This window comes from Artemia sp. Qi Xiang Cuo, chromosome 3 (genome assembly GCF_049724085.1).
Source record: "Artemia sp. Qi Xiang Cuo chromosome 3, ASM4972408v1, whole genome shotgun sequence".
Taxonomy (NCBI): domain Eukaryota; kingdom Metazoa; phylum Arthropoda; class Branchiopoda; order Anostraca; family Artemiidae; genus Artemia; species Artemia sp. Qi Xiang Cuo.
This window is the reverse complement of record NC_142796.1, coordinates 47,152,750-47,180,280: the sequence shown is the minus strand read 5'-3', so window position 1 is coordinate 47,180,280 and position 27,531 is coordinate 47,152,750. Positions and strand designations below refer to the sequence as shown.

The 27,531-nt window shown below is 35.9% G+C and overlaps 2 protein-coding genes across 3 annotated transcripts in view; one reads left to right on the top strand and one right to left on the bottom strand.

The window, feature by feature from the left end:
* Window positions 1-495: 495 nt before the first annotated feature.
* On the bottom strand, window positions 496-945 carry LOC148954191 (uncharacterized). The gene has a single exon (XM_089086198.1). It carries the CDS (start codon window positions 943-945, stop codon window positions 496-498), a length of 450 nt encoding a protein of 149 aa, XP_088942324.1.
* A 3,207-nt stretch (window positions 946-4,152) lies between these two features.
* The window catches only part of Atg6 (Beclin-1-like Atg6), a 56,113-nt gene continuing 32,734 nt past the window's right edge, over window positions 4,153-27,531 (top strand). Inside the window, exons 1-2 of one of the 2 annotated variants that reach the window (XM_089086967.1) lie at window positions 4,153-4,276; window positions 20,483-20,640. In XM_089086967.1, the coding sequence (XP_088943093.1) occupies window positions 4,177-4,276; window positions 20,483-20,640 (258 nt within the window). In that variant the 5' untranslated portion in view covers window positions 4,153-4,176. Of the gene's footprint in view, window positions 4,290-20,482; window positions 20,641-27,531 lie in introns of both variants that reach the window. The other variant, XM_089086968.1, reaches the window with a different exon arrangement.

The window sequence follows — 27,531 nt, the reverse complement described above, 5'->3', positions numbered from 1 at the left end:
ACTCACATCCGTAATGGGCAGCAGGTAGGACTTTAGTCATAAAAAGGTACTTGTTTATCTTCATATTTTTTTATTCCCATGATATGTTTTTGTCGAAGTAGAGCACAAGAAGCTGCCTTACCACGTGAAATCATCAATTTAATGTGATCGGTCCAATTCCTATTTGCTGCGACCACGAATTCCAGATATTTATACTTTGAGGTCACTTTTATTGCGTCATTTTTATAAGTAAAGTACAAAAATCCTGAGATCCATTGGGCTTCCTACTCTGGAAGATGACAATCTCCGTCTTAGATACGTTCAGCTTCAACTTCTTCGATTCTAGATAAGAATCAGTTAAATTCAGAAGAGTTTGGAGTTCCTCGGCTGATTTGGCCACTAAAGCTGTGTCGTCAACGAACAGCAAAAAAGAAAATAGGCTAGTGATACAACTGGGGCCCATCTCATTTCAAGGAACTCTGCAAAATCATTGATATACAGACTAAAAAGTTTCGGTTACAATGTGCATTCTTGGCGAACTCCTCTGAGTGACCTAGATACACCTTTTTCAACAATAAAAACCACAGATAAAGTTATCTCATACATGTTAATTAATAACATAATAAAAGGCCTGGGTAGGCCTATCTTAACAAGGTAACGGAATAAAATAGGTCTATCAATACTATAAAATGCCTTTTCAAAGTCCAAAAACGCGACAAAAAGCCTACCATTTCCCCTGCAATATATTCCAATAAGAACCTGGAGCATAAATACACGATCTGTAGTTGAATAATCCTTTCGGCATCCTCCTTGGGTCTCACTGTCAATATTTTCTTTTTCTAGCCGCAACCCTAATCTACCATCTAGAACCTTTTCCAAAAATTTACTAATTGTCGGTTTTAAAGGGCGATAAGTATCATACTTCATCCGGTCACCCTTTTCAAATAACGGCATTATAACCGACATATTCTATGCTGTTGGCCAACTACATGAAACCAGGACCTCATCATAGGCCTACAAAGTTAATAGAACTGGCAACAGGGGACCGATTAATTTCTTATACATTGTTGACGGAATTCCTTCAATACCCAGCGAAGATCCTCCACGGTGGCTTTTGATGGATTGTTTCAGCTCACTTTCTGATATTTCCTGAATTAGCTGGTAAGAATTCCTGGGAGGGGGAATTCACTGACCACTGCACCTATCGGCTCAGTATACACTTGCGGGTAGATGGGTGCCTGGTCAGCTGAGTTTCTACGATTCTTTAGGTCTTCAAAATAAGTCGGCCAAGAGTTAACTTCTGGGATCATTTTTGATTGGTCACGTGGCCCACGTAAATACTTCCAGAATTCCTTCATACTGGCCGATCTATAAGCTTGAAAACACTTCTCTTGTTGTTTAATTTCATATAATGCTTTCTTCCTCCTTACTAAAGCCTTGTGTTCTTTTATAGCTAATCTAAACATTGATTTGGATTCTTGTCGTTGCTCTGGGCCATTGGCATTTTTTACCTTATTTAATAAGCTAAATAGGTACAACTTACTAAGTTTGCCATCATTATCAAAAGGACCCATTTTCGGCGGCATTCGTTTCAGGACCCGAGCAGTCTCTTAATGGAGGAGTTGTGACGGGCAGCCAGTAATTATTTCAGTGTCCAAAAAGAGTTCACATAAACCCATTAACTTATTCAAAATCTCTTCCAAGAAAAACCTATCTTTCAGCGTTTTTGTTTCTTCATCAGTCTAACCTCGTCGTAACCGCCTTAATGCTTAAGCTCGGGATGTAGGGCTAGAATGAGGGAGAGAAGGAACATTAAACATTCTAGAAAGTTGGAGAGAAATTTTTATAGGAAAATGATCCGATCCCAGTACGTGGAAAACCTCAAAATCCACGACACAGGCAGTGAACTCCACGCCTACCAACGTGTAATCTATAACACTAGGATTTGGCCCGGAAAAGCATGTGTACTCACTTCTACTTCTGTCCTTACCAAATCTTCCATTACGAATCGCAAAACATTCTCCTCGCAGTATGCCAATAAATTTCTCCCCAAAATATTCATTCTTCTAGACTGATCGTCACTTTTCCGTGGCATCTCAAAGACCTCAGGAAGGACCTCCGCATTATCATCTTAAAAAAATTCAGGAGTTATATCTAATAAATTCGAAGTATAGGCATTAGAATCCTTTACTACAACCGGTCCCCCGGAAACTTCTATTGAATCAATCGCGTTTCTTCATGTAGTATAGTCCATGTGTCTTCAGAAGAGTAAGAACTATTTTGTGGTACTATATTTACAGAACCTAAAATTAAAAAAGTACTCGCACACTTATATATACCCCACACTATATTCTCTGATTGGATCGCGAGTCTCACTGCAGAAGAAAGTGATTTTTTGCCAAAATACATAATCACACCACCATAACACGGATTATTCTTAGAAACTTTTCTATTCACTGCATAAAAGGAATAATTATGCAAAGGGGGGCACTGCAGATCATTCTCACAATTATGCCAAGACTCAACTACACAAAATATATCCAGATCCCTCAATAATACTAATGATGTTTTTTTATTCAATAAAACCTTGAATGTTCACGATATACAGACAAAGGTATATGGCCACACCTGTCCTAATCCTCGTTGTCATCACTCATATTCTCAGAGGAGTCACCAGCCCCTTCTTTTAGGGATGAATTCAAACCATTCGCCTTGTTGGCTGGTGCAGTTTCACCGCAGCTCTCAGCCGTGCTGTTTTTACGGACACATCGATTTCCAGTTTTACGGGCATCTTCGGGCCTAATGATGGTTTCTAATCTCCTCTTTGCTTTCCCACGAGTAACCATTTTGTGCTTTTAGTCAGGCCAAGCCAAATTCTTGTTAGTGCTGTCTCCAAAATTTACAGTTTGAGAATTTTGAATTCCCGGGGCTTGGGGGTTAACTTACTGAGTCTGCGATCTGGGCACAGTACTAGCTTTAGCAGCCAACATTTCAACCCTGCCTGTGACTTGGTCAGAATAAAATGTTTAGCCCTCAATCAAAAGGCGTGTTCCTCTTAATTTGGCGTCTCGTCCACGCGACAAACCCTCATTCAGCATTGGTTTAAGCTCTTGGCGTGATTTAAGTTCCAAATAGGTATAATCCGGGGCTACTGAAATATCAAACTTGTTTAAAAGCCTGAGCCACTACGTAGGATTATGTTGCGAAGTTCTCAATTATTCAATTTCACCAAAATAGGGTACACAGCACCTGGTTTATTTTTTCCCAAGTGGAACTCATCCTTATAATCACGCCTGGTCAAACTAAGCTGGGGTAAATATCGGTTTATGCCCCCATAACTTCTTCTACTAGACTACTTGGAGGTGGGTTTACTGACTTCAAATTATAAATGGTCAGGTTTTGCTGTTCAATTTCTCTTTTAAGTTGCTCCGACCTTTTCTTTTTTTGAAATAGTAGGTTCCGCAGCTGGTCGATTTCGGATCTTATTGCATCATCCCGTCTGCCTGTCTCAGTTTTTAGGGCCGCTTATTCCGATTCGATCGCAGAAACGCTATTGGCAACATCTTGAATCTGATTTAATTTGGCATCCATTTGCGACAATTTTTCAAGGATTGCTGCGATCCCGGTTGATTCAGCCATTTCCAAAATTATCGTGAAACCCCTTCCAAAAATAATATGGTAAAAACTAAGAGCAGGAAACGAAAACTTACTCGCAAGGGAGGGGGGGCAATTAAATCCCCCAGCTTTCCAACAATGTCTTGTAATATTCACGTCCGCGAATGCTATAATACTTATCTAAAAAAAGAAAAGTCCCTTTCCTTCTTTAGATAAGCCTCTACTAGACACTTTCACAATCACCGAATTAATTATATTTTCAAACAATCCAGGTCAACTATTTCACATAGTTGTTTACGATTTGAAATATAATTAGACACTATCAGACATACATACTGACCGCTATATTTAATCTTAACTGGCCACTTTGAAAGTGGTTTACAAGGTGTCTTTTGATCAGTAGTACAACTGGTAAAAAAAAAACCTCTAAGAGTTTTGAAGATGGACACATTTTGGCTAAAAATGACACATTTTTGGATGCTCGGGGGAAATGTTCATTCACAAAATAGTCCGCAACTCTAAAAAGACATACTATTAAAAAGCAAATATTTTGAATAAATAAAACGCTATTTGCTCTGAGAGATGGAAGCAAATAAACTTAAATGTCAACAATGCCATCAGATTATCAAAGTTGATGAGTCAATGAGGTTCCTTAATGAGCATGATTTAGCTGAGCTATCTTGTAATCAATTGCTGTAATATTGAATAATTATGTTAAAAAAATAAGCCTAGCCTACAAGACTAGGCTAAGATAGAAGAAAAAGTGTACCAATGGGTTCCTTGTTCTATGCTCTATCTCAACATAATAGTCATTGCTCTAAAATTGTACAACATCCACTCCCCTGATGGAAACATACACTGCCTTAATTATGCAATTTTTTTCCATTGATTGACCTGTTCTAAAACTGACCATGCTGTTGAATGAAGATATTCAATTTAGTAAAATTCTACTTTAGTTACTTTTGGCTATCTTGGAAAGGGGTTGGGTTAGTAAAATGAAACTTTCAGGGATGGATGTACATGCTAAGGTTTGTCCCAGGAAGGTACTTTGAAGTACCTACCTCCACTCATCCCCCCCTCTATATAATGGTAAATTACTGCACATTACTAGTTGTTTTTAACTCCTATTTCATCCTATATTACTATCATAAAGGTAATAAATATAAATCACTGCTTACCTTACACAACTTCTGCTTTTGACCTTGTTCATTAAAATATATTCCAAAATCCTATTTAAATCCTAAGACATTTAATTTTCAACCCATGCTGACTTTCTTTATGGTATATGAAACCAGGTTTGTTGTGATGTCACACTTGCCTTATCAGAAACCCTTACCCTTAAGGGTAGCAGGCACATGCCAAACACCTCTGTGTTGATAAGACCATTTAAACTGTATTAATTAGGGAAAGGATTTGACAAGAGAGACCAGTAAAAATAACCTAATTGTTATTAGAGGACAAATTATGTCATGGGAAGATGTTTTTGAAATCCCTCTTCCACCCAAACTCAAAATTTTCTAAAATTCTACTATAGAAGCTTTTAAAGTATTTCTAAAGTACTAAAAGATAGAGTGCTAAAAACATCAGAATCAACTTCAGAGGAGAGGTTATGTCACAGGAAGAGGTTTTTAAAATCCCCCTTCCCCCCAAACTCAAAATTTTCCAAAATTCTACTTTAGAAGCTTTTAAAATATTTCTAAAGCACTAATAGATAGAGTGCTAAAAACATCAGAATCGACTTCAGAGGAGACGTTATATCACGGGAAGAGGTTATTAAAATCCCCCTTCCCCCCAAACTCAAAATTGTCCAAAATTCAACTTTAGAAGCTTTTAACATATTTCTAAAGCACTAATAGATAAGAGTGCTACAAAAAACAGAATCCACTTCAGAGGACAATTTGTGTTATGGGAATATGTTTTTTAAATCCCCCTTCCCCCCAAACTCAAAATTTTCCAAAATTCTACTTCAGAAGCTTTTTTAAATATTTGTAAAGCACTAAGACATATAGCGCTACAAACAGCAGAATCGACTTTAGAGGACAATTTGTGTCATGGGAAGATGTTTTTGAAATTCCCCTTCCCCCCAAACTCAAAATTTTCCAAAGTTGTACTTTAGAAGCTTTTTAAATATTTCAAAAGCACTAATAGATAGAGCGCTACAAACATCAGAATCGACTTTAGAGGACAATTTATGTCATGGGAAGATTTTTTTGAAACCCCCCTTCCCCCCAAACTCAAAATTCTACTTTAGAAGCTTTTTAAATATTTGTAAATTAATAATACCTATAGCGCAACAAACATCAGAATCGACTTTAGAGACCAAATTATCTTATTTGAAGAAGATTTGGAAAGCCCCCTTCACCCCACACTCAAAATTTTCAAAAATTCTAGTATAGAATATTTTCAAATATTTGTGAAGCGCTAAGACAAAGAGCGCTACAAACGTAATAATCGACTTTAGAGACCAAATTATATTATGGGAAGAAGTTTTTGAAATCCCCCTTCCCCCCAAACTCAAAATTTTGTAAAGTTCTAGCCTTCTTTTCCATGGGGGAGGGTATTTTCCCCGGGGGGTAAAGTATTTGGACAGTTTGAAGTCAGAAAATAATTATTTCTAGGTAGCCTAATAGGGCCACTAAAAAATTACAGAAGAACAGCGAGGTATCTGGAAATGTTGTTAACTAAAAAAAAAAAAAGAGCAACATTTTATAAAGTAAATGTAATCTTTCATTTAAGTTTTTTTTTTTGAACAGACATCAGTGCCGACTCAAAAGCATTACGGTTTCTGCCAAAGTTAAATTTCTGCAACCTGGGACTAAACAAGCAAAATGATTCAATTTTCTACTGTCAAGGCAGTCTTAGAGTTGTATTATAACCATAGCATGTTATTGAGAAGCAGGAATTGTGATAACTGTGGCCAGATTTGCATAAAATATAGAAATTCGTTTTGTTATCAGAAGTATAGGCTTATACCTATCCGAGGTGGCTGCAAATATTCTCAGGTAAAGTGTGATTTTTCAAAATCGGTCTATGACAAAACATGGATGGCTGGTTCACACCTTTCTCTGCTAAAAAATTTCTGTTTTTTGATGATTTGGCTTCAAATACTGCCTCTAAGGGAGAATTTCATGATCAAAAATGTTATTTGTTGTAAAAAAAACCTTTGTATGTACACCTTTGAGAGGTTTGTATGTACGTATGTCATTCAAACTCCGCTCCTTTGGGAGGAAAAGGAGTCATTGTTGAGATAGATGAAGCCAAATTTGGGTAGCGTAAATTTAATCGTGGTTGGATTGTCGCGGATGCTTGGGTGTTTGGTGGAATAGAGCAAGGAACTGGTAATTCATTCATGGTTTTTGTGCCGGATAGAAGTAGTGCCACGTTGTTGGGAATTATCCAAAACCGAATCCTGCCAGGGACAACAATTATCAGTGACTGTTGGAGGGCCTACGATTGCCTGGCTAGCCAGGGCTATTAGCATTTACACGTCAACCACAGCATAAATTTTGTTGACGTTGCAACAGGTGCTCACACAAAACATCAAAAGACACTGGCTTGAAGTTCAAGAAAATATACCCAAATATGGCAGAAGAGAAGAACATATGGAAGGATATCTAGCAGAGCACTATTTCAAAAAAAATATTCAATCTCCTCGAGAATGCACCATTTCATGAAACATATATCGGAGCTTTATAAACCCAACAAATTTGTTTTTTATGGGTATTATTTTCTAGTTAATTTTTAAAACGTTGTAACAGAAAATATAGCAATTTATGATATCTAACCCCATTTGTTCTTAAAGCAATCCAAATGTTTTTTTCCAAATAGTTTAGTGTAGCAATCTTCATTCTTGAAGCTACAAGACTTTATTGAAGTGTCAATAGGGCGGGGGAGAGAGGGGGCGGAAGTAAATATTTAACTATAGAATAATTGGTACTTGTGAATTATAAATAACCTACCACCATGCACTAAATAATTTAAGTTGGTTTACTGATAATTAAATAAAATAAAATAGTATGAATATAATATTTTAGAAACAACTGATGGCAACATATGTTCATATTCGGTGGTGGGGGTAAATTATAGCATATATTAAATACGCAATCTAGCCTAGGTTCATTTTTTTCTTTCTAAACACAAAAAAAAATCAGTTTAAATATTTTAAGATCAATAAGAAATCACGCTTTTTGATCCATTTGTCTAACAAATACCTGTTTGTCTGGTTTCCTTGTACAGTCTATAGCGGTGGATTATTTATAATGCACAAGTATCAAATAACCTATATTCGTTTTGATTATTTTTTTTGGAAATCCCTTAACATTTTGAGTTGAGTAACCACATAAAACATATTCAAATAGCTTGATCCTATAATATTGAAAAATTTTGCTTTTCTTTTTAACATCCATAATTCAAAATATGTAGAAAATGCTGGAACTTACATAAAAATTTTCTTTCGAGGGTGGAAAGGTTAGCTGCACGGGGATTTGATTGTGGGGGGAGGGGGAGGGCGGGGTCTAACTAGGTTGAGTCACATGTTCGAACCTTAAAACATAAAGGGGGTAGGAGGTACTATTTTTTTTAAACAATAAAAAACATTAGCGTAAAGAGTGAGGCGTTGAATAGGGGGCAGCCCCCTTCATATACGGAATAATTTCTGTTCGTTTTACGTTTTAATGTTGCTCCTTATTTTCAGTTTAAAAAACTTGTTTTTTTTTATCTAAAGGCTGCAAAAGCGGGAGTTTGGGGGGCAGCAGGCCCCCCAACTGTACCTCCTAATCCCTGTCCGGTTTATTGTTCGAACGTGTGACTCAGTCTGTTTAAAGTAAAACGTAGTAACGTTAAAAAAGTAGTTTTTTAAAAATAATTTCTGCACGTTTTGTGTCTTAGCGCTTTTCAAATATTTAGAAAAGCTTCTAAAGTAAAATTTTGGAAAATTTCCAGTTTGGGGGGAAGGGGAACTTCAAAAACATCTTCTAGCAAAATAATCTGTCATCTCAATGCGAGCCTGGTTTTTGTAGCACTCTGTCTATTAGTGCTTTAGAAATATTTAAAAAGCTTCTAAAGTAGAATTTTGGAAAATTTTGAGTTTGGGGGGAAGGGGGATTTTAAAAACCTCTTCCCGTGATATAACATGTCCTCTGAAGTCAATTCTGAAATTTGTAGTGCTCTATCTATTAGTGTTTCAGAAATATTCAAAAAGCTTCTAAAGTAGAATTTTGGAAAATTTTTAGTTTGGGGGGAAGGGGGATTTCAATAACCTCTTCCCGTGATATAACGTGTCCTCTGAAGCCGATTCTGATGTTTTTAGCACTCTATCTATTAGTGCTTTAGAAATATTTAAAAAGCTTCAAAAGTAGAATTTTGGAAAATTTTTAGTTTTGGGGGAAGGGGGATTTCAAAAACATCTTTCCATGACATAAATTGTCTTCTAAAGTTGATTCTGATGTTTGTAATGCTTTATGTCTTTGCGCTTTATAAATATTTAAACAAGTTTCTAAAGTAACAATTTTGGAAAATGTTGAGTTTGGGGGGAAAGGGGGATTTCAAAAATATCTTCCCATAACATAATTTGTCCTCTGAAGTTGATTCTGATATTTATAGCGCTCTATCTATTAGTGTTTTAGAAATATTTTAAAACATTCTAAAGTAGAATTTTGACAATTTTGAGTTTGGGGGGAAGGAGGATTTCAAAAACATCTTCCCATAGCATAATTTGTCCTCTGAAGTCGATTCTGATATTTTTAGCACTCTATCTATTAGTGCTTTAGAAATTTTTAAAAAGCTTCTAAAGTAGAATTTTGAAAATTTTTGAGTTTGGGGGGAAGGGGGATTTCAAAAACCTCTTCCCGTGATATAACGGGTCCTCTGAAGTTGATTCTGATGTTTTTAGCACTCTATCTATTAGTGCTTTAGAAATATTTAAAAAGCTTCTAAAGTAAAATTTTTGAAATTTTTGAGTTTGGGGGGAAGGGTGATTTTAAAATCCTCTTCCCGTGATATAACATGTCATCTAATGGTGATTCTAATTTTTTTAGCACTCTATCTAGAAGCGATTTAAAAATATTTAAAAAGCTTCTACAGTAAAATTTTGGAACATTTTGATTTTGGGGGGAGGGGGCTTTCAAAAACATCTTCCCATGACACAAATTGTCTTCTAAAGTCGATTCTGATTTTTGTAGCGTTCTATGTCTTAGCGCTTTAGAAATATTTAAAAAGCTCCTAAAGTAGAATTTTGGAAAATTTTGAGTTTGGGGGAAGAGTGATTTTAAAAACCTCGTACCGTGACATGAATTGTCCTTTACATTTGATTCTGATGTTTGTAACGTTCTATGTCTTTGCGCTTTAGTAGTATTAAAAAACTCATCTAAAGTATAAATTTAGAAAATTTTTAGTTTGGCGGGAAGGAGGATTTCAAAAACATCTCTCAGCAATATAAATTGTCATGTGAAGTTATGTCTGATATTTGTATTTCTCTATCTTTTTGCGGTATTAAAATATTTAAAAAGCTTGTGAAGTAGAATTTTGTAAATTTTCCAGTTTGGGGGTAAGGGGGATTTTAATAACCTCTTCCCGTGACATAATGTCTCCTCTGAAGTCGACTCTGATGTTTTTAGCAATATATCTATTAATGCTTTAGAAATATTTAAAAAGATTATGAAGTAAATTTTTGAGTTTGGTAGAAAGGGGGATTTCAGAAACATCTTCCCATGACATAAATTATCCTCTAGAGTAGATTCTGCTGTTTGTATCGTTATATTTCTTAGCGCTTTAGAAATATTTAAAAAAGCATCAGAAGTAGAATTTTGGAAAATTTTGAGTTTGGGGGGAAGGGGGATTTCAAAAACATCTTCCCATGACATGAATTGCCCTCTAATGTTGATTCTGATGTTTGTACCGTTTTATGTCTTAGCGCTTTAGAAATATTTAAAAAAGCTTCTGAAGTATAATTTTGGAAATTTTGAGTTTGGGGGGAAGGGGGATTTCAGAAACATCTTCCCATGACATAAATTGTCCTCTAAAGTTGATTCTGCTCTATGTCTTAGCGCTTTAGAAATATTTAAACAAGTTTCTAAAGTAAAAATTTTTGAAAATTTTGAGTTTGGGGGGATGGGGGATTTCAAAAATATCTTCCCATGACATAAATTGACCCCTAAAGTCGAGTCTGATGTTTGTAATGCTCTATGTCTTAGCGCTTTACAAATATTTAAAAAGCTTCTAAAGTAGAACTTTGGGAAATTTTGAGTTTGGGGGGAAGGGGGATTTTCAAAACCTCTTCCCGTGATATAACGTGTCCTCTGAAGTCGATTCTGATTTTTTTAGCACTCTATGTCTTAGTGCTTTAGAAATATTTTAAAATCTTATAAAGTAAAATTTTGGAAAATTTTGAGTTAGGGGGGAAGGGGGATTTCAAAAACTACTTCCCATAACATAATATGTCTTCTTAAGCCGATTCTGATATTTATAGCGCTCTGTCTATTAGTGCTTTAGAAATATTTTAAAACCTTCTAAAGTAGAATTTTTTGAATTTGGGGGTAGGGAGGATTTTCAAAACCTCTTCCCATGATATAAATTGTCCTCTGAAGTCGATTCTGATGTTTTAGCACTCTATGTTTTAGCGCTTTAGAAATATTTAAAAAGCTCCTAAAGTAGAATTTTAGAAAATTTTGAGTTTGGGAGGAAGGGGGATTTTAAAAGCCTCTTCCCGTGATATAACGTGTCCTCTGAAGTTGATTCTGATGTTTGTAGCGCCATATGTCTTAGCGATTAATAAATATATTCAAATCTACTAAATTATAATTTTATAAATTTTTTAGTTTGGAGTTAGGGAGATTTTAAAAGCAACTTACCGTGATATAACGTGTTCTCATAACTAGTGGGTGATGTTTTTAGCACTCTATGTCTTAGCGCTTTAGAAATATTTAAAAAGCTCCTAAAGTAGAATTTTAGAAAATTTTGAGTTTGGGGGAAGGGGGATTTTAAAAACCTCTTCCCGTGATATAACGTGTCCTCTGAAGTCGATTCTGATGTTTTTAGCACTGTATCTTTTAGTACTTTAGAAATATTTTAAAAGCTTCTAAAGTAGAATTTTAGAAAATTTTGAGTTTGGGGGGAAGGGTGATTTCAAAAACCTCGTCCCGTGATATAATGTGCCCTCTGAAGTCGATTCTGATGTTTTAGCACTCTATCTTTTAGTACTTTAGAAATATTTTAAAAGCTTCTAAAGTAGAATTTTGAAAAATTTTGAGATTGGGGGGAAGGGGGATTTTAAAAATGTCTTCCCGTGATATAATGTGTCCTCTGAAGTCGATTCTGATGTTTTTAGCACTGTATCTTTTAGTACTTTAGAAATATTTTAAAAGCTTCTAAAGTAGAATTTTAGAAAATTTTGAGTTTGGGGGGAAGGGTGATTTCAAAAACCTCTTCCTGTGATATAATGTGTCCTCTGAAGTCAATTCTGATGTTTTTAAGCACTCTATTTTTTAGTACTTTAGAAATATTTTAAAAGCTTCTAAAGTAGAATTTTAGAAAATTTTAAGTTTGGGTGGAAGGGGAATTTCAAAAACATCTTTCCATAACATAATTTGTCCTCTAAAAAGGATTAGGTTATTTTTACTGGTCTCTCTTGTCAAATCCTTTCCCTAATTAATACAGTTTAAATGGTCTTATCAACAGAGTTGTTTGGCATGTGCCTGCTACCCTTAAGGGTAAGGGTTTCTGATAAGACAAGTGTGACATCACAACAAACTTGGTTTCATATACCATAAGGAAATTCGGAATGGGTTGAAAATTAAATGGCTTAGGATTTAAATAGGATTTTGGAATATATTTTAATGAACAAGGTTAAAAGCAGAAGTTGTGTAAGGTAAGCAGTGATTTATATTTATGATAGTTATATAGGATGAAATATGAGTTAAAAACAACTAGTAATGCGCAGTAATTTACCATTATATAGAGGGGGGATGAGTGGAGGTAGGTACTTCAAAGTACCTTCCCGGGACAAACCTTAGCATGTACATCCATCCCTGAAAGTTTCATTTTCCTAACCCAACCTCTTTCCAAGATAGCCAAAAGTAACTAAAGTAGAATTTTACCTTCAATTTAGCTGAGTGATTTTGCTGAATATTGGAAATAAAATTCTGCTTTAAATCAGATAAAAATGTGAGTAATAACAGAAAGAAGTTTTACAATGCAATTGACTTAAATAGGCTAGCCTATGTTGTGGCCACGGGCGTAGAGAGGGGGTGGGAAGCTGCCCCCCCCCATAGACCTTCAAATTTACATTAGATATGGCTGAAAAAGCAGATGGTTTGGAAAAAGCAGTTGATAAAACTCCATCACACTAGGCTATTGACTGCCCCCCCCCCTAGACAATATGCTGCCTAAGCCCATGGTTGTGGCCTATATTATGCAGTGAAAATCTCATTGTCTTTGTGTTTTAGCCTATTTTCAGTATAATTACCTATATCCTAAGGTTATATTTATCACCATCAGGGGGAACAGGATGAATTATCACAAACATAGCTTTAACCTTAAAAATAACATAAAATTGGCAATCTAAATTGCATAATAGTGATTGTTACCCAGCATAACTTCTTCATTTTCACTTGTTCCTAGTCTTAGCAGCTTAGTCTGAGCTCCCAAAATTCATTTATCTTGCTAACATTTTCATATAAAAAGCTTTAATCCTCAGTATAATCTAAGTCTAGGAGAGCTTTACTTCCACAATTGATTTAGGTAAGGTTTCACTATTCAGGTAGCTAAGAAATAAACTTATCTCTATAGTCTGAATTGCATCCTGAATCCAAATTTAACATACTTTTGTGTTGGAAATGAACTGTGTCCCCACCCCTATATATACCAATTCAAGTATATATTTGCACATTAGGGGGGGGGGGGATGGTGAAAACCTCATTGCTGATGCAAATGAATGTTAAATTTGGATTAAGGATGTAGTTTTAACTATAGAGGTAAGTTTGAACTTTACCCCCCTCCTAATGTGCAAATATATACTTTGAATTAGTATATATAGGGGTGGGGGTAAAGCTCATTTCCAATGCAAACATGTTAAATTAAGAGTCAGGATACAATTCTGACTGTAGACATAAGGGTTCTTGTGCACTTTATGGTACCCACTGCTATATATTGTACAAGGAACTACTAATGGATACCTGCCAAACACGTATTTGTATAGAGAAATGGAATGCAAAGTGTGGTTTTCATTGTGTTTACAATATTTAACCTGTTGATTTTGGGGTGCAGGGGGGGGGGAGGTACCTAGGTTAGGTTATCTATTTAATATATAATGTGCTTTACCCCCCCACCCCCCCTAATGTGCAAATATATAGCATGATGAAAATCTGGTTGATGCACCATCTCCCATTCCTAAAATTACACTGTTTTTCTCTTAAAACTTTGTCAGTAATCTTCAGTAACTTATCCCTGACCTCATAACCACCATGGTTAAAAAATTGATTCACCACACTATCAGCACCTTGAGCCTTAATATTTTTGATCTTTTTAGTATTATCACTAACTGTTCCCCAAAAACTAAATCTTTCTTTAGATCCAAGGTGTCACAAACTTTTGTAATTCTGTCCTGGTTTAGTATTTTATCAAATTGGAAATGAACTGTGTCCCCACCCCTATATATACCAATTCAGGGTATATATTTGCACATTAGGGGGGGGGGGAGGTGGTGGTGGTGAAAACCTCATTGCTGATGCAAATGAATGTTAAATTTGGATTAAGGATGTAATTTTAACTATAAGGGTAAGTTTGAACTTTACCCCCCCCCCCCTCCTAATGTGCAAATATATACTTTGAATTAGTATATATAGGGGTGGGGGTAAAGCTCATTTCCAATGCAAACATGTTAAATTAAGAGTCAGGATACAATTCTGACTGTAGACATAAGGGTTCTTGTGCACTTTATGGTACCCACTGCTATATATTGTACAAGGAACTACTAATGGATACCTGCCAAATAGGTATTTGTATAGAAAAATGGAAAGCAAAGTGTGGTTTTCATTGAGTTTACAATACTTAAATTGTTGTTTTTTGGGATGTAGGGGGTGGGGAGAGGGTACCTAGGTTAGGTATTTAATATATAATGTGCTTTACCACCTACCCCTCCCCCCTCCCCTAATGTGCAAATATATAGCCCAAATGTGTTTCTAAACTATTATATATCCATCCTATTCTATTATATTTCATTAGCATTAACCAAACTTGACTTCTTTCATGGGTACCATAAAATGCACAAGCAATAAGGTAAGTTTATTTCTCAGCTACCTGAATAGTTTGTTAATATAAACCTTATCCATTGATTCTTTTTTGTGAAACCAGTTACAAACCTCATTAACTACCTTAACTGCTCCAATGTTATTCTTGTACAAAACACTAATCCATTTAATATATTTATCTGGTAGACTATACTACCCAAGGACAAGCTAGCTAAAGCTCTTCTATCAATTGAATGAAACACTTGGTCATTTTGTATGAAACTGAGTTCTAAAGTGGTTTGTTTACTCAGGCACTTCTCAATGCTTAATTTAAGAGTGAAAATCTGGTTGATGCACCATCTCCCATTCCTAAAATTACACTGTTTTTCTCTTAAAACTTTGTCAGTAATCTTCAGTAACTTATCTCTGACCTCATAACCACCATAGTTAAAAAACTAATTCACCACACTATCAGCACCTTGAGCCTTAATATTTTTGATCCTTTTAGTATTATCACTAACTGTTCCCCAAAAAATAAATCTTCCTTCAGATCCAAGGTGTCACAAACTTTTTCATTTTGCTCAATATCTTTTCCTGTAATTCTGTCCTGGTTTAGTATTTTATCAAATTGTTCTACTTATCTCTCTTTAACTCTTTCTTTGTCACAAATTGTGGCCCCATTCTTATCTTCCACTGGGACAAGTCGAAACTGACCATTCTCTCTCAATTTATTACCATGTCAGTAAAATATTTCACTATTCTGCCATCTGGCTGTATCTTCCTTATCTTCGGAAATTTTATCCATGTCATTCACTTCACACCTTCTTAAATAATATTTGTATGCTTTAGTCACTTTCTTTACATTCCTTTTATTTTATTTTTTTTATGAATTTTCACTCAAATAATTTTTGCACTATCCTCTCCAAGGCTCTATTAAGCATAAAATATTTTCACCAATATTCTTTGCTGCCTTTCTAACTTTCTTCCCTAAGACACCATCAGCAACTTCTCAAACCATTTACCAAAAATTATTCCATCTATCTTCTACATGTCAAATTTTAGACTCCAGTTTAGTATTCAACTGTTCCCAAAAAGTTTCTTTCAAATTCTCATCCTAGAGTCTACCAATGTCACAGCTTCCAAGAAGGTTGTTAGTTTTACTAAATTTTAGCTTCAGATTAACCCTAGGTGCTACTAGATGGTGATTTTTACTTTTAATATCAAAACAGCACCCCTACATACACTGATCCTGCCAGTCTTTGGTTTATAATTACATAATCAATACGGTTAGTGGTCTTATGATCATATTAGTATTATATTAACTTTTGGTCCTTTGTCTTTTCTTTTCATTACTGTTTTCTTTTCCAACACCAAATCCAGCTAGGCTTGGATACCATCTATCCCTATGTCTACCATCCAGGGTATTAAAATCCCCTTATAAAAATACTATATTTCTCTGTGGGATCCAATCTATTTGTTCCTGTGGCTGTTTGTAAAATTTATCCAAGTTGCTATTATCTCCATCAATCACTTCTACAGGGGTACAAACTACTAAGACTGATACCCTGCATTTTTTTAGTTGCAACATGAGCAACTAGCATTCTGTTATCAATAGTATTCTGTAATGTTGTAGCATTATAGGGTCAGGTTATTTTTGTGTTTCATTTTGTGAAGAAGTAGTGTCAGGTTGTTATTGTTTCTTTTGTTTTATTTTGTATAAGATTTAGCCTTTAAAATTATTAAAAATGTATTCTGTATGATGTTTTATTCATTTTTTTTGTAACAGGTAATTTGTTTAACTATGCCATAAGGCCTTTGCATTTTCATTTATTTACAGTGTTTTTTTGTTGTTGTAAATAAAAGTTACTCTACTATAAAAATAAAATACATAGCCTAGACAAGTATTAGCAGCTTCCTTATTCATCAGGAGCCATACTCCCTGGTTGTGCATCCCATCCTTCCTGCCTGAGTAATTAAATTTTATATCACCCAATTTTCTGTTTCCTATGAGTTTCTAAAACTAATGAGTCCAGTTCAAAATGTCTGAATTTGTCAGTCAAAATGTAGATACAATAGTTATTTCTTAATGTTGTAACATTCCAAGTTGCAATTTTCATGCTCTTTAAATCATTGAAATTATAATTTCCTCAGAAAAAGCAATGGTTCCATATCCAGTGTAGGACAGGGACAAAGACATCTTATCAAGTCTACACAAAGTGCTTAAGCTCACTCAGAACAGGACAGCAAGAAGTCCATGGGTCCTCTGGTATGAATGGAGGCTTTGTGCATTCCTGGAACCAGCTTGGTCACAGCATGGTTTCCCACACTTGGCAATCACCTTAATCCATTTGAGAGCTTTAAGCTCCTCCAGACCTGTAGGGCTCTTGAGTTGATGACTCCAAATTTAATCTGCACTACCTCTTCTCTCACTCCCTTTCAAGTTGGTTTTTGAAAGACTGGATGGATGGAGTGCTGACAGTTGAGTCCTTCAATTGATTCCAGCGGTTTATGAATCTTCTTGAGAAGTACATTTGATGGATTCTTGATTTGGAGCTTAATTTTGGTAGCTTCTTGGAGTGTCCTCTTTTGTGATGATGGCTGGTACTATAGCAGCCAATGAAGATGTTAATTTTTCTTTTGAAGTTTGTAAGTCAGCATCATATCACTATGCATGTGTCTGTAGACAAGGGTAGGTAGCTTAAGCTACTTGAGGTGGTCCTCATATGAAGCTGATTTTTGGCTTTTCATGTGCTTTGTTGCTTGCCTCTGAACAGTTTTAATGAGCCTTACATCTAGCCAGTAAGAGGAACCAGCAAGGCACATGCCAAAATTAGGATAGGGTCTTACAAGAGCTTTATGCACTTTTAGGAATATTGTTGCCTCTCAGCTACTGACAGTCTGTTTCAGTAGGCCAATGATTAAATTTGCTTGGGAAAAAACATTCTGAATGTGGCTGTAAGACCTCAACTTGTTGTTGACAATACCAGGGTCCCTTTCTATTCTCTAGATGTTCCCTTATTTTAGTGATGGGAATGAAAATCGAGTAGGTAGCCATTGGGCTGTTGGATCTAATGTGCAAAATACAGAATTTTGTTGTATTGAGTTGAAGAAGCCAGTCTTGAGTCCAATCCTGTAGTCCATCTATGTTGCGTTTGATGTTCTGTGGGTTTGCAATGCCAAAACTTTGTCATCATCTGTGAAAAAATACATATTATTGTCCAAATGATTGGAAATGTTGTTGATGTACATCATGAAAAGGGTTGGACCTAGTAAAGTTATCTGTAGTACCCCACTCATTGCTATAACCTCATTGTAAGCTTGACGTAAATACATTCTAAGACCACACTGGCTATACACAACAAATGAAACTCAGAGGGAAAAGAAAATAACAAAATAAAAAAAAGGTGAAAAAACAAGGATTTTGTCAGCCAGTGGCGAACCATGAAGATGAAGAAATAAGCAAATATTTTGACAAGGACCTTTGCCAAGTCGTCATCAGTGCTAAAACAGAAAAGAAAAAAGAAACCAACGAAAATCAAACCTTTTGAAGTTTGCTTGACAATGACAGAACAAAAACTCCACTATAGCTAAATGAACATATTCTTTCTTTAATATTGCTTCATGCCATTTTTGTACTTGGCCCTTTTTGCCAAACTGTGGGATACTGATGAACCTTGCTACAAGCATGCCTATGAAAAGTGAAACTAAAGTTAATATATTAAGATCTTAATTTAGGTTGATTCTGCTGAGAGCAAAACTAATGTTTTCTTGGTCATTCAATTGATAGGGAAGATAAGATGTTTCTTATTTTTCATCAATTCTATCATTATGCTGCAAAGGCATCACAACCCCTATGTAAAAAAAAAACAGCAAAAAACAGCCAAATTAACAGAAAGGGGAGAGGACATAGAAGGAAGGCCTGTGGCCATTTTGAAACAAAAAAACCTGACTAATGTTGATTTACAGAGCAACACAAAACGCCTATTGATCATCAAATTGAAAAATATTCTGCTTTGTGCATCAATTTCTAAAAAATATTTAAAAGCATTAATTAAAAAGTTTGTAAATTAAACTAACTTTTCAAGTTAGTTTGCATAAGCTATTAGAATAATTTTAAGCCAAAGCATTAATAAACCCTTTCATGAAATAGACCAACATTGAGAAGACACCTCAGTCATTGAACCCATTATCAACTTGCTTGACATTAGCCTAGAGGCTTTTGATTATTGTGACCAGATTTCTGATGCTCGAAAGTTGGACTTAATGCGTAGGCACTAGAAATCAGGAAAGGAATTTGAATTTCCTGAGATAGTTAACCAGAATGTCAAGGGCATAGTTACAAAGTGTTGTCATTTTCAAAGCATATTGCTTCAAAATATTCATGGTTAGTGCTCAGCCCTTCAAAAAAGCTGCGTTCTATAAACACTGCTTCCTATTTCCAGAATCTTAGACCAGTAATGGCTCACATCAGATGCTTGGATGCTTAATTTCGAAGCCATACTGACCATAAAGATGCTCTTGTTGGCTTCATTTATCATAATGAAAGACAGTATCATGTTCCTGCAGTACAAAAATTTATGATATTTATCAATGTACAAGAAAGAAAAGCATTCCAATTGACCAGCAATTGAATTTGCAAGATCATGAGAAAAGGATAAAAACCAAGAAATGGTAGGACCAATTGTCCAGGCTATTCTATTTTTTGTTTTCATGAATTAGCCCTGTGGTGTCCTTGTGAAATAAGTAATTTCCTTGCAAAAACTTTTGAAAATGAAGAGGTATTGAGAGGGTTGTTGTGATTTAGTGTGGATTGTGGAAACGAAAAATTTTGGAACATTTTGAATCATCCACTATTAGTGCAAAATATGTATCTCCTCTACTGCAGAAGGATATTGTCAATAGTGTAGGCATCGCCATTTAGGCGGAATTTTGAACAGAGTGAAAAGTGTTTTTCAATATTGGCTGATGATATCAGTGATGTGACTTTAAAAGAACAGCTTGTTCTTGTGATCTGTTTGTATGATGATCATCAAATAAAAGAAATTTTTTTTATACTTTGACACTGCGAATTACTTGACTGGTCTATGTCTTGCAAAGTGAATTATCCAACTCTACTCAGAGTTTGGATTAGACATGAATCGGTTAGTTAGAATTGTTTTGGATGGAGGTTGTAAAAAGTATAGCCTCCATCAAAGGTTTGTGCAAGCATTTCTGGTTTTATACAAGGGCGCTCAAGCAGAGATATAAAAGCATTACCCAATTGCCATTTGCATGCATTGTGCTTTGTATTGTTTAAACCTTGCCCTGGTGAAGGCCTCTAGACTGGACTGTGGTGAAGGCAGTGCGACTTTAGATTGTCTCCTATTGGATTCTAAACCCATGCTTTAGTATTGGTCTTAAAGTGAAAGTCCAGACAGAGTGTCCTGTCCCTGATCTGAAGCCTCTATAGTTAGGTCTTTTTTTTCCATGGGCATCACAGAATCTGTTTAGCAGCAAGGTTGGAACAATTTTTGCAGTGGAAAAAATAACAAAGCTGAAGCAAATAAATCCATGCTAATTGAAAAGCTTTGTACAAAATGCTAATAAAACTAATAATGCCATCAGTTACTCTTCAGTGTTAAACAAGGTTGCATGATAAATCCAATATTACTGTTCTTTTTTTTTAGTACCAATTCAAAGTCCTGTTGAATTAGACATTGCTGAACATGCTGATAGTTTTGACAAATGTGTTCTACAGATTGCCAATTCTGATTTGCAGCATGGTTTTACTGTTGTGGGAGATTTTGGTCCAAGAGAAAAAGCATCTTTAAGCCATCATATGAAGGTATATAATTTCTTTTAGATTGTCAAATATACCCCAAATAGCTTATTGATTCCTTCAAAATTAGATATGGTTGTGTAATAGCCAAGGTTTTAAAACATTAAGGTACTCTATAGTCAAAAAATTACCACAGGTGCAAGACAAAAATCCACTTTCAAATTAGGCTATCTTAACATCATTGTATCTATATTTAATTGTTCTTTGGAATCCATTGGAAAGTTTTGAGCTTATCAGTAGACCAGTGATATTTTTTTTTTTACATTGGTTCGTATTGTAATTTCAGAAAACAATGTCAGTTTTTGAATCAAAAAGACTATCAGTTTTGTTAAATTTCATCAAATTTAGCTGTTGAAAATAAGTTAGATTTGAAAATTAGAAAAGGCTTTCCAAGATTAGAAGTTAACCACAGGTTCTATTTTCTTGTGTTTTTTTTCTGTCTTTTTATTTTGTTATCATTATAAGAAAAAACCACCTCTAAGATGAAAAATAATTTACTAAAACTAATGATTAATCAGTGTGTGGTAACCCTGGCCCTTGTGATAGCATTAAGAAAACTCTTAAATTAAGAATTAACAGCAAATGAGAGAAAAGATGTAATTGGTTAGCTATGCTTTCTTTGTTTTTTCCTTTATTTTCTGGTTGTTTACACCACCAATTTCTATTTTTTTCACTTAAGGAGGTTTGATACCTTAAAATCATTTTGCGAGCCTCAGTGTCAGCTGACTGTTTCAAAGACAAAGTGAATTCTTTTATTGGCCTATTAGTGAATTCTTTGTGGATACTAGCTACCATTGAGAGCTATTAAAAATTTGTGGCTTGACTATGAAATTTGGTTGAAAAGACAAGGAAATTTTGTTTGCCCTGTGTCAGCAAGGTTTTCAATCAAAGCAAGTAACACCACAGGGAACTTCCAAAGCAGTAAAATTACTGTAGTGATGTTGTTGTTGTTTAGGGTTTGAAACGTTCGACCAATAGGTCATATGCTTACGTTTCACTCGCTTATTCTGTGCCTTCTGTAATTACTAGCTTGATTGGGTGCCACTTCAGCCAATATTCATTGAGCCGGATCAGGTATCACTTATTGTGCTATTGGTAGGGGGTCATTCACCTGTAGGAAATGCCCGCTTTGAAAAACAAGAATCAGAGTAATTCAGCACTGCATTGTCATAAAGCAATTAAAATACAATTACGACACAATTAAATAAATAATGCCAATATACATCATTCCTGTCACATACGCCAACTAAAAAAAAAGCTAATAAAACATAGATAAAAAGTAATGTGATGACTCTAAAATGAGCTAATATAAGGGTGTAAAAAAAGAAAATAATCTTAAAGGGAATGAACCAAACCAGTAGTCTTAACACAACTACTTAAAATGTTTGTGCTTAGTCGTCTAGCCCAAGGAGGATATGTATGATGGCCTAGAACAGAGCGCATTGTTAATGCCTTAAATGCCTTCTCACAGCAACTCCTTAGTATTTCCCTCTCCTTTTCATATTTTCTACAGTTGAAGATGATGTGACGCATGTCTTCGCACACTCCACATGTGTCGCAGTTGGGGGAAGGGGTCATTTTCCAATGGAAAAGTGTTGATTTTGTGCTTGCATGGCCACATCTAAGGCGAAAGAGACAAGTTGAAAGGATGCAAGATGAGAGGTACATTTCTTTTGACGGCTGCTTGTCATTATACAGATCCAGGAGCTGGGTATGGAAAGAACGGAGCCAAGCGTCTTCTTCCTCCAAAATTTTTGAACTGATTGAAGACAGGAATTCAGGATCAGTAATAGGGGTTTGAGAGATGAGACCCAGATGGGAGGCTTGTTTTGAAGCCTGGTCTGCTAGTTCATTTCCTGTTATGCCACAGTGTGCTGGAACCCATATAAATAGGACTGATATACCCTTTCTTGCAAGTTGTGTAGCCAGATTTTCAATCTCCGTGGCAACATTTCTTGCTTGGTGTTGCTGGTGTGAAAGGTAATCCAGAGCTGACAGTGAATCAGTGCAGACAATATATTTCTGATGTTTGGTCTCTGTTTGGCTTGCTATGGCTTGAAGAGAAAACTTAATTGCCATAAGTTCTGCAGAGAAAATTGTCAGGTAGGGGGGTAAATGGTAGGAAAGAGACAGGCCCTGGGAGGGTATAACTACTGCACAGTTGCATTTTGATTCTGTCTTTGAGCCATCTGTGTAAACTTGGATGTAGTCCTGGTATTCTGCCAACTTTCCCAGGAATATGATTTTCATCACTGCTTGGGGGAGGTCCTCCTTTTTTCCAATGCTGATCTTAGGAATAATCAATTCCCCAATTCCTTTGGAGGCGCTGGGAGAATCATCATCCAAATTAACAGTCAGCCTGCCATTCTCTATGAACTCTTCCATGCCAGGAAGGCAAAGGAATCTCTGAAAAGAGGGCATCTCTGTTGGTTTGTAGCGGACATCAGGGTTGTGGTGGCTAATGATTCCTTTGTAGATAATGTGGTTATTGAGTCTTATCTTCTTTCCAAAATATCTTGCAAGGAGATATTTTCTGGAGTGAAAGGACTAGATCCCCACTTCACAGTACATAGCTGCAATAGGAGTTGATTTTAGACAGCCAAGGGCTCTTTATAAGATTGCTTGGAGGGTTGTGTCAAGTTTCTTCAGGAGACATTTCTTGGCGGATCCATATATAAATGATCCATAGTCTATCTTGGATATCACCACTGGCTTGACAATAGTTGTAGCAAAGGCTGTAGGGGCTCCTCTTCTTCCAAGGCAGAGAGCATTAATGAAGTTTTCCCGTTGGTTAAGATCGCCAATCAGCTCATCCAGATAGCTTTTCAATGTCAGGTTCTTGTCGAATACAACTCCCTGAAAGCTTGCATGTTCTTCAACCACAATCCCATGTCCATTCAGTTTCATCAGTGGTTTGAAAGCATCCAGGTTATGCATTTTGTGGAAAAACACACTAACTGACTTATGGTTTGAGAAGACCATATTATTACTTTTTACCCAAATTGATAGCATATCTACAGCTTTTTGAGAGGCTGACTGTAAGCATACAGGGTCTCTCCCCACAACTGCAACAGCAATATCATCAGCACACAGAAAGAGCTCTGCTCCAAGAACATTTTCCAGGCTTATATCATGACAATAAACTGAGAAGCGAAGTGGACTTAGAACAGCCCCTTGAGGGAGTCCAAATGTCAAATGCTTTCCTCTTAAACTCTGAGAAGGAGCCCCCCAGGGAGGCCTGGACCTCCCTACCCATCAAAAATTGGTGGATCCAATTTACCAGTAGGTCTGGTAAGCCCATTACAGATAGCTTTCTGATTAGTTGCCTCACGTCTACTCTATCAAATGCTGATTCCATGTCTAAAAATATCACATAAACTGCTTTTCCTATTTTGAAGCTTTGTTTGATCAGATGCTCTAGTCTAACTAAGGCATCTGTGGTGCTCCTTCCAGGGAGAAATCCGAGCTTTTCAATTTGAATGTGATCTGATAATCGGGTTAAAACGTTTTGTTTTATTACCCTCTCAATTAGTTTAGCAACAGAAGAAGTGAGTGATATGGGGCAGTATGAGTCAACCAGCTTAGGGTCTTTTCCGGCCTTGAGTAGAGGGATCACTGTTGCCTTATAAAAACTGAAAATAGTCAAGATTCAAAACTGGAATGAACGCTCAAAGGGTTTTAGGCGTTTACCCCCCACCCCCTTTGATTACCCCCGGAAAATACCCCCCCCCCACGGAAAATACACCCCTCCCGCGGAAAAGACCACCCCGCAGAAAATAACCCCCGGAAATACCCCCCCCCCCCGTGGAAAATACCCCCCCCCCCCTCGTGGAAAATAAGGCTTTCCAAATTTGAGAATTTTATTTGAGTTCAATTTATTGTTATTTCCGTAGGAGGAAGGAATTTTGGTACTTGTGTATTATGCGCCACTCACTCAAGTTGACGCTATGCAAAATTCGATAACACGCCAGTTTTTTCGTTAGTTTCTTCGTTACTTTAGAAATAAATTTGGGCTATAGATTTGCATATTAGGTGGGAGGGGGGGGTAAAGTATAGCGGGTCTGCATGTAAAATTTGTTTGGTACAATTATTCTGCAGCCCAAATTATATATTTCCCATATATTCCGTCACTTGTCTTTGTCTTGTCTCGCGCTAAGCTGAAAAAAAAACATAACAAAACAAAACGAAGAAACCGGTTTGTTCTCGAGTTTTACACAGCATAAATTTGAGTGAGTTGACCATAATACACAAGTACCAAAACTCCTTTCCTCTACGGAAATAATAATAAAAAAAAAAAAATTTCAAATTTGGAAAGCCTTATTTTTCACGGGGGGGGGGGGGTATTTTCCGGAGGGTATTTACGTGGGGGTATATTCCACGGGGGGTATATTCCACGAGGTGTATTTTCGGGGGGGGGGGGGGAATAAACGCCAGCCACCCGCTCAAAGTGATGAGGAAAAGAAGAAGCTGGTAAAATTTGATATAAGCTTGGGGATGACAAAAATACTCTGTGTTGTATTATTGGAAGGACAATTATGTGTAGAGCAGAAGAAAAAGAAAAAAAGTACACTGTTTGGAAGGTTTTATTAGTTTCTTTGAAAGTATAAAATCGAATTATGGAAAATAAGTAACGAGTGGAGAAAAAATATTTTTCTTAATTTACTTGTATTTGTAAATACTGTGTATGTGAGGGTGAGTGAGAAACACATTGAGAAGGGAGTTTCAGTTTTTTAAATGCGGAACGTTAGTCTAGAATAAATGAGTGTAGGAGTGAGTCCAACGTCTCCATTCAGGTGAAGATTAATAAAAATAAGCAAAAAATTTTTAAATTAGAACAAATACACTAAATAAACAAATAAATTAAAAATATGTACGAAAAAAAACTTTAGCTGTTAGATATGGTTGTGTGAAATACTTATTTAACTATTATTATTTAAATAAATTATTTAAAATAAAAAAAATTATTATTTAAAATAAAAAATAAAAAACCTTCTCTAATTGTTGAGTGTGTTTTGTGTGTGTGTGGTGTAAAATGATTTAAAAGCAAGGTTTTATATTAGGGGCGTTTGGGAATTTCGAGATTTTTGGTCTCCTCTTGGGAGGAACGAATTTGTGGCTGATAGAGTGATTTAAGTATATTTCTTTTAATTTTTTTGTAGTTTGGTTTTATCATGGAAGGGACCTTTATGATGGAAGGACACTCTGGAAAAAAACAGAGTATTTTTGTCTTCCCCAAGCTTGTATCAAAATTTTTTAAATTAGAACAAATACACTAAATAAACAGATAAATTAGAAATATCTACGAAATAAACTTTAGCTGTTAGATACGGTTGTGTGAAATACTTGAATGATTATTTAAAATAAAAAATAAAAAACTTTTTCTAATTGTTGAGTTTGTTTTGTCTGTGTGTGGTGTAAAATGATTTAAAAGCAAGGTTTTTTATTAGGGGCGTTTGGGAATTTCGAGATTTTTGGTCTCTTCTTGGGAGGAACGAATTTGTGGATGATAGAGTGATTGAAGCATATTTCTGTTAATTTTTTTGTAGTTTGGTTCTATCATGGAAGGGATCTCTATGATGGAAGGACACTCTGGAAAAAACGACTAGAGTTTTTCTGATATTGGTTAAAGGAAGAAACAGAAAATAATGTTTTTTTCTATACTGCAATCAGAGGCAATGCACATAGGTAACTTATAAGAGTAGAAGTAGTATCGCAACTCTGCTTCCAACCGCAGCCCTCCCAGAATTCCGACCGCAACCCTCTGACGTCACGACACAGATAGGAAAATAAAAATGGGATTACTGTGACATATGTAGGAAAATTAAAATGGAATTTTAAAGACAGTCATAGGGAAATTAGCAAGAGATTTTAAAGGTAGCCATAGGGAAACTAACATGACATTTCTGCAACATCCATAGGGATATTAACATGGGATTGTAAACGGAGCCCTCTGACGTCACATGAAACACCCTTGCTCATTTTTATCGATTCCGGTCACCGGTTCTATTGAAGGGAACACAGTTGGAAAGATTCCCACGACACACCTCTCTGGACTCCAATGACGTCGCGACACACCCCGTTTCAAACGCTCAAGTCTAATATGGATGCCACAATTTTATGTAACATAACGTCAGGACCCATGGGGAATCCCCGCTTGTAACCGAGAACGGCACACACCTTATGTGATGTCATGTAATGACGGCGCGTATCACTGTCACATTTTTTTTTAGATTTGTTTTCGCCCGAAATGTTGAAGGCATTTTTTTAATTTCTTTTAACTTAATGACGGTGCTCATTTTATGTAAAATTAGTGCACACTTTTTATGTAATGACGGCGCGCATCACTGTCGCTTAATACCTTTTTAGGGATTTTTTTCGCTTGAGACGTTCAAAGTATTTAATTTCTTCTTTCTTTCAAAGCCTTTCTTTTTTCTTTCATTTAGTTATTTGTCCTCGCTAGGACTCGAAAGGTCAATTTTCATTCAGTGGGAAAGCGCTCCAAGCAACACGACTAAACTCCCATTCCCAATATTCTGACATAGTCATTATATTCTGGAAATAACAAGCCCATGTTCCAGTCGATTAAATGGTTTCCAACCCTTCCCGCATCAGATCACAAGCATCCCCAGTCTTACTGATTCTTGCATTATCAAATGCACCTGACAGTTTTCCGTACTAATACGATCTAGACACGCAGATGTTAAATAGTTTTGCTGTTAGATTTTTCATTATGTAAATAATGATCTATTGAAGAATCGTCCTAGATTAATAAAGCTAAAAAGACGCTGGCTTTTTTTACAAACAAAATTTACATTATGTTGATGTTTCAGTGCATTTTGGGATTTTTTCGTTGCACTGTATGACTTGGAAAATCTTTGTACTCTTGTTGCGTGGTTT

What these genes read in the sequence shown, in the direction of transcription:
- LOC148954191 (XM_089086198.1), bottom strand. Translation starts at nt 945, where the DNA reads ATGTCGGTTATAATGCCGTTATTTGAAAAGGGTGACCGGATGAAGTAT.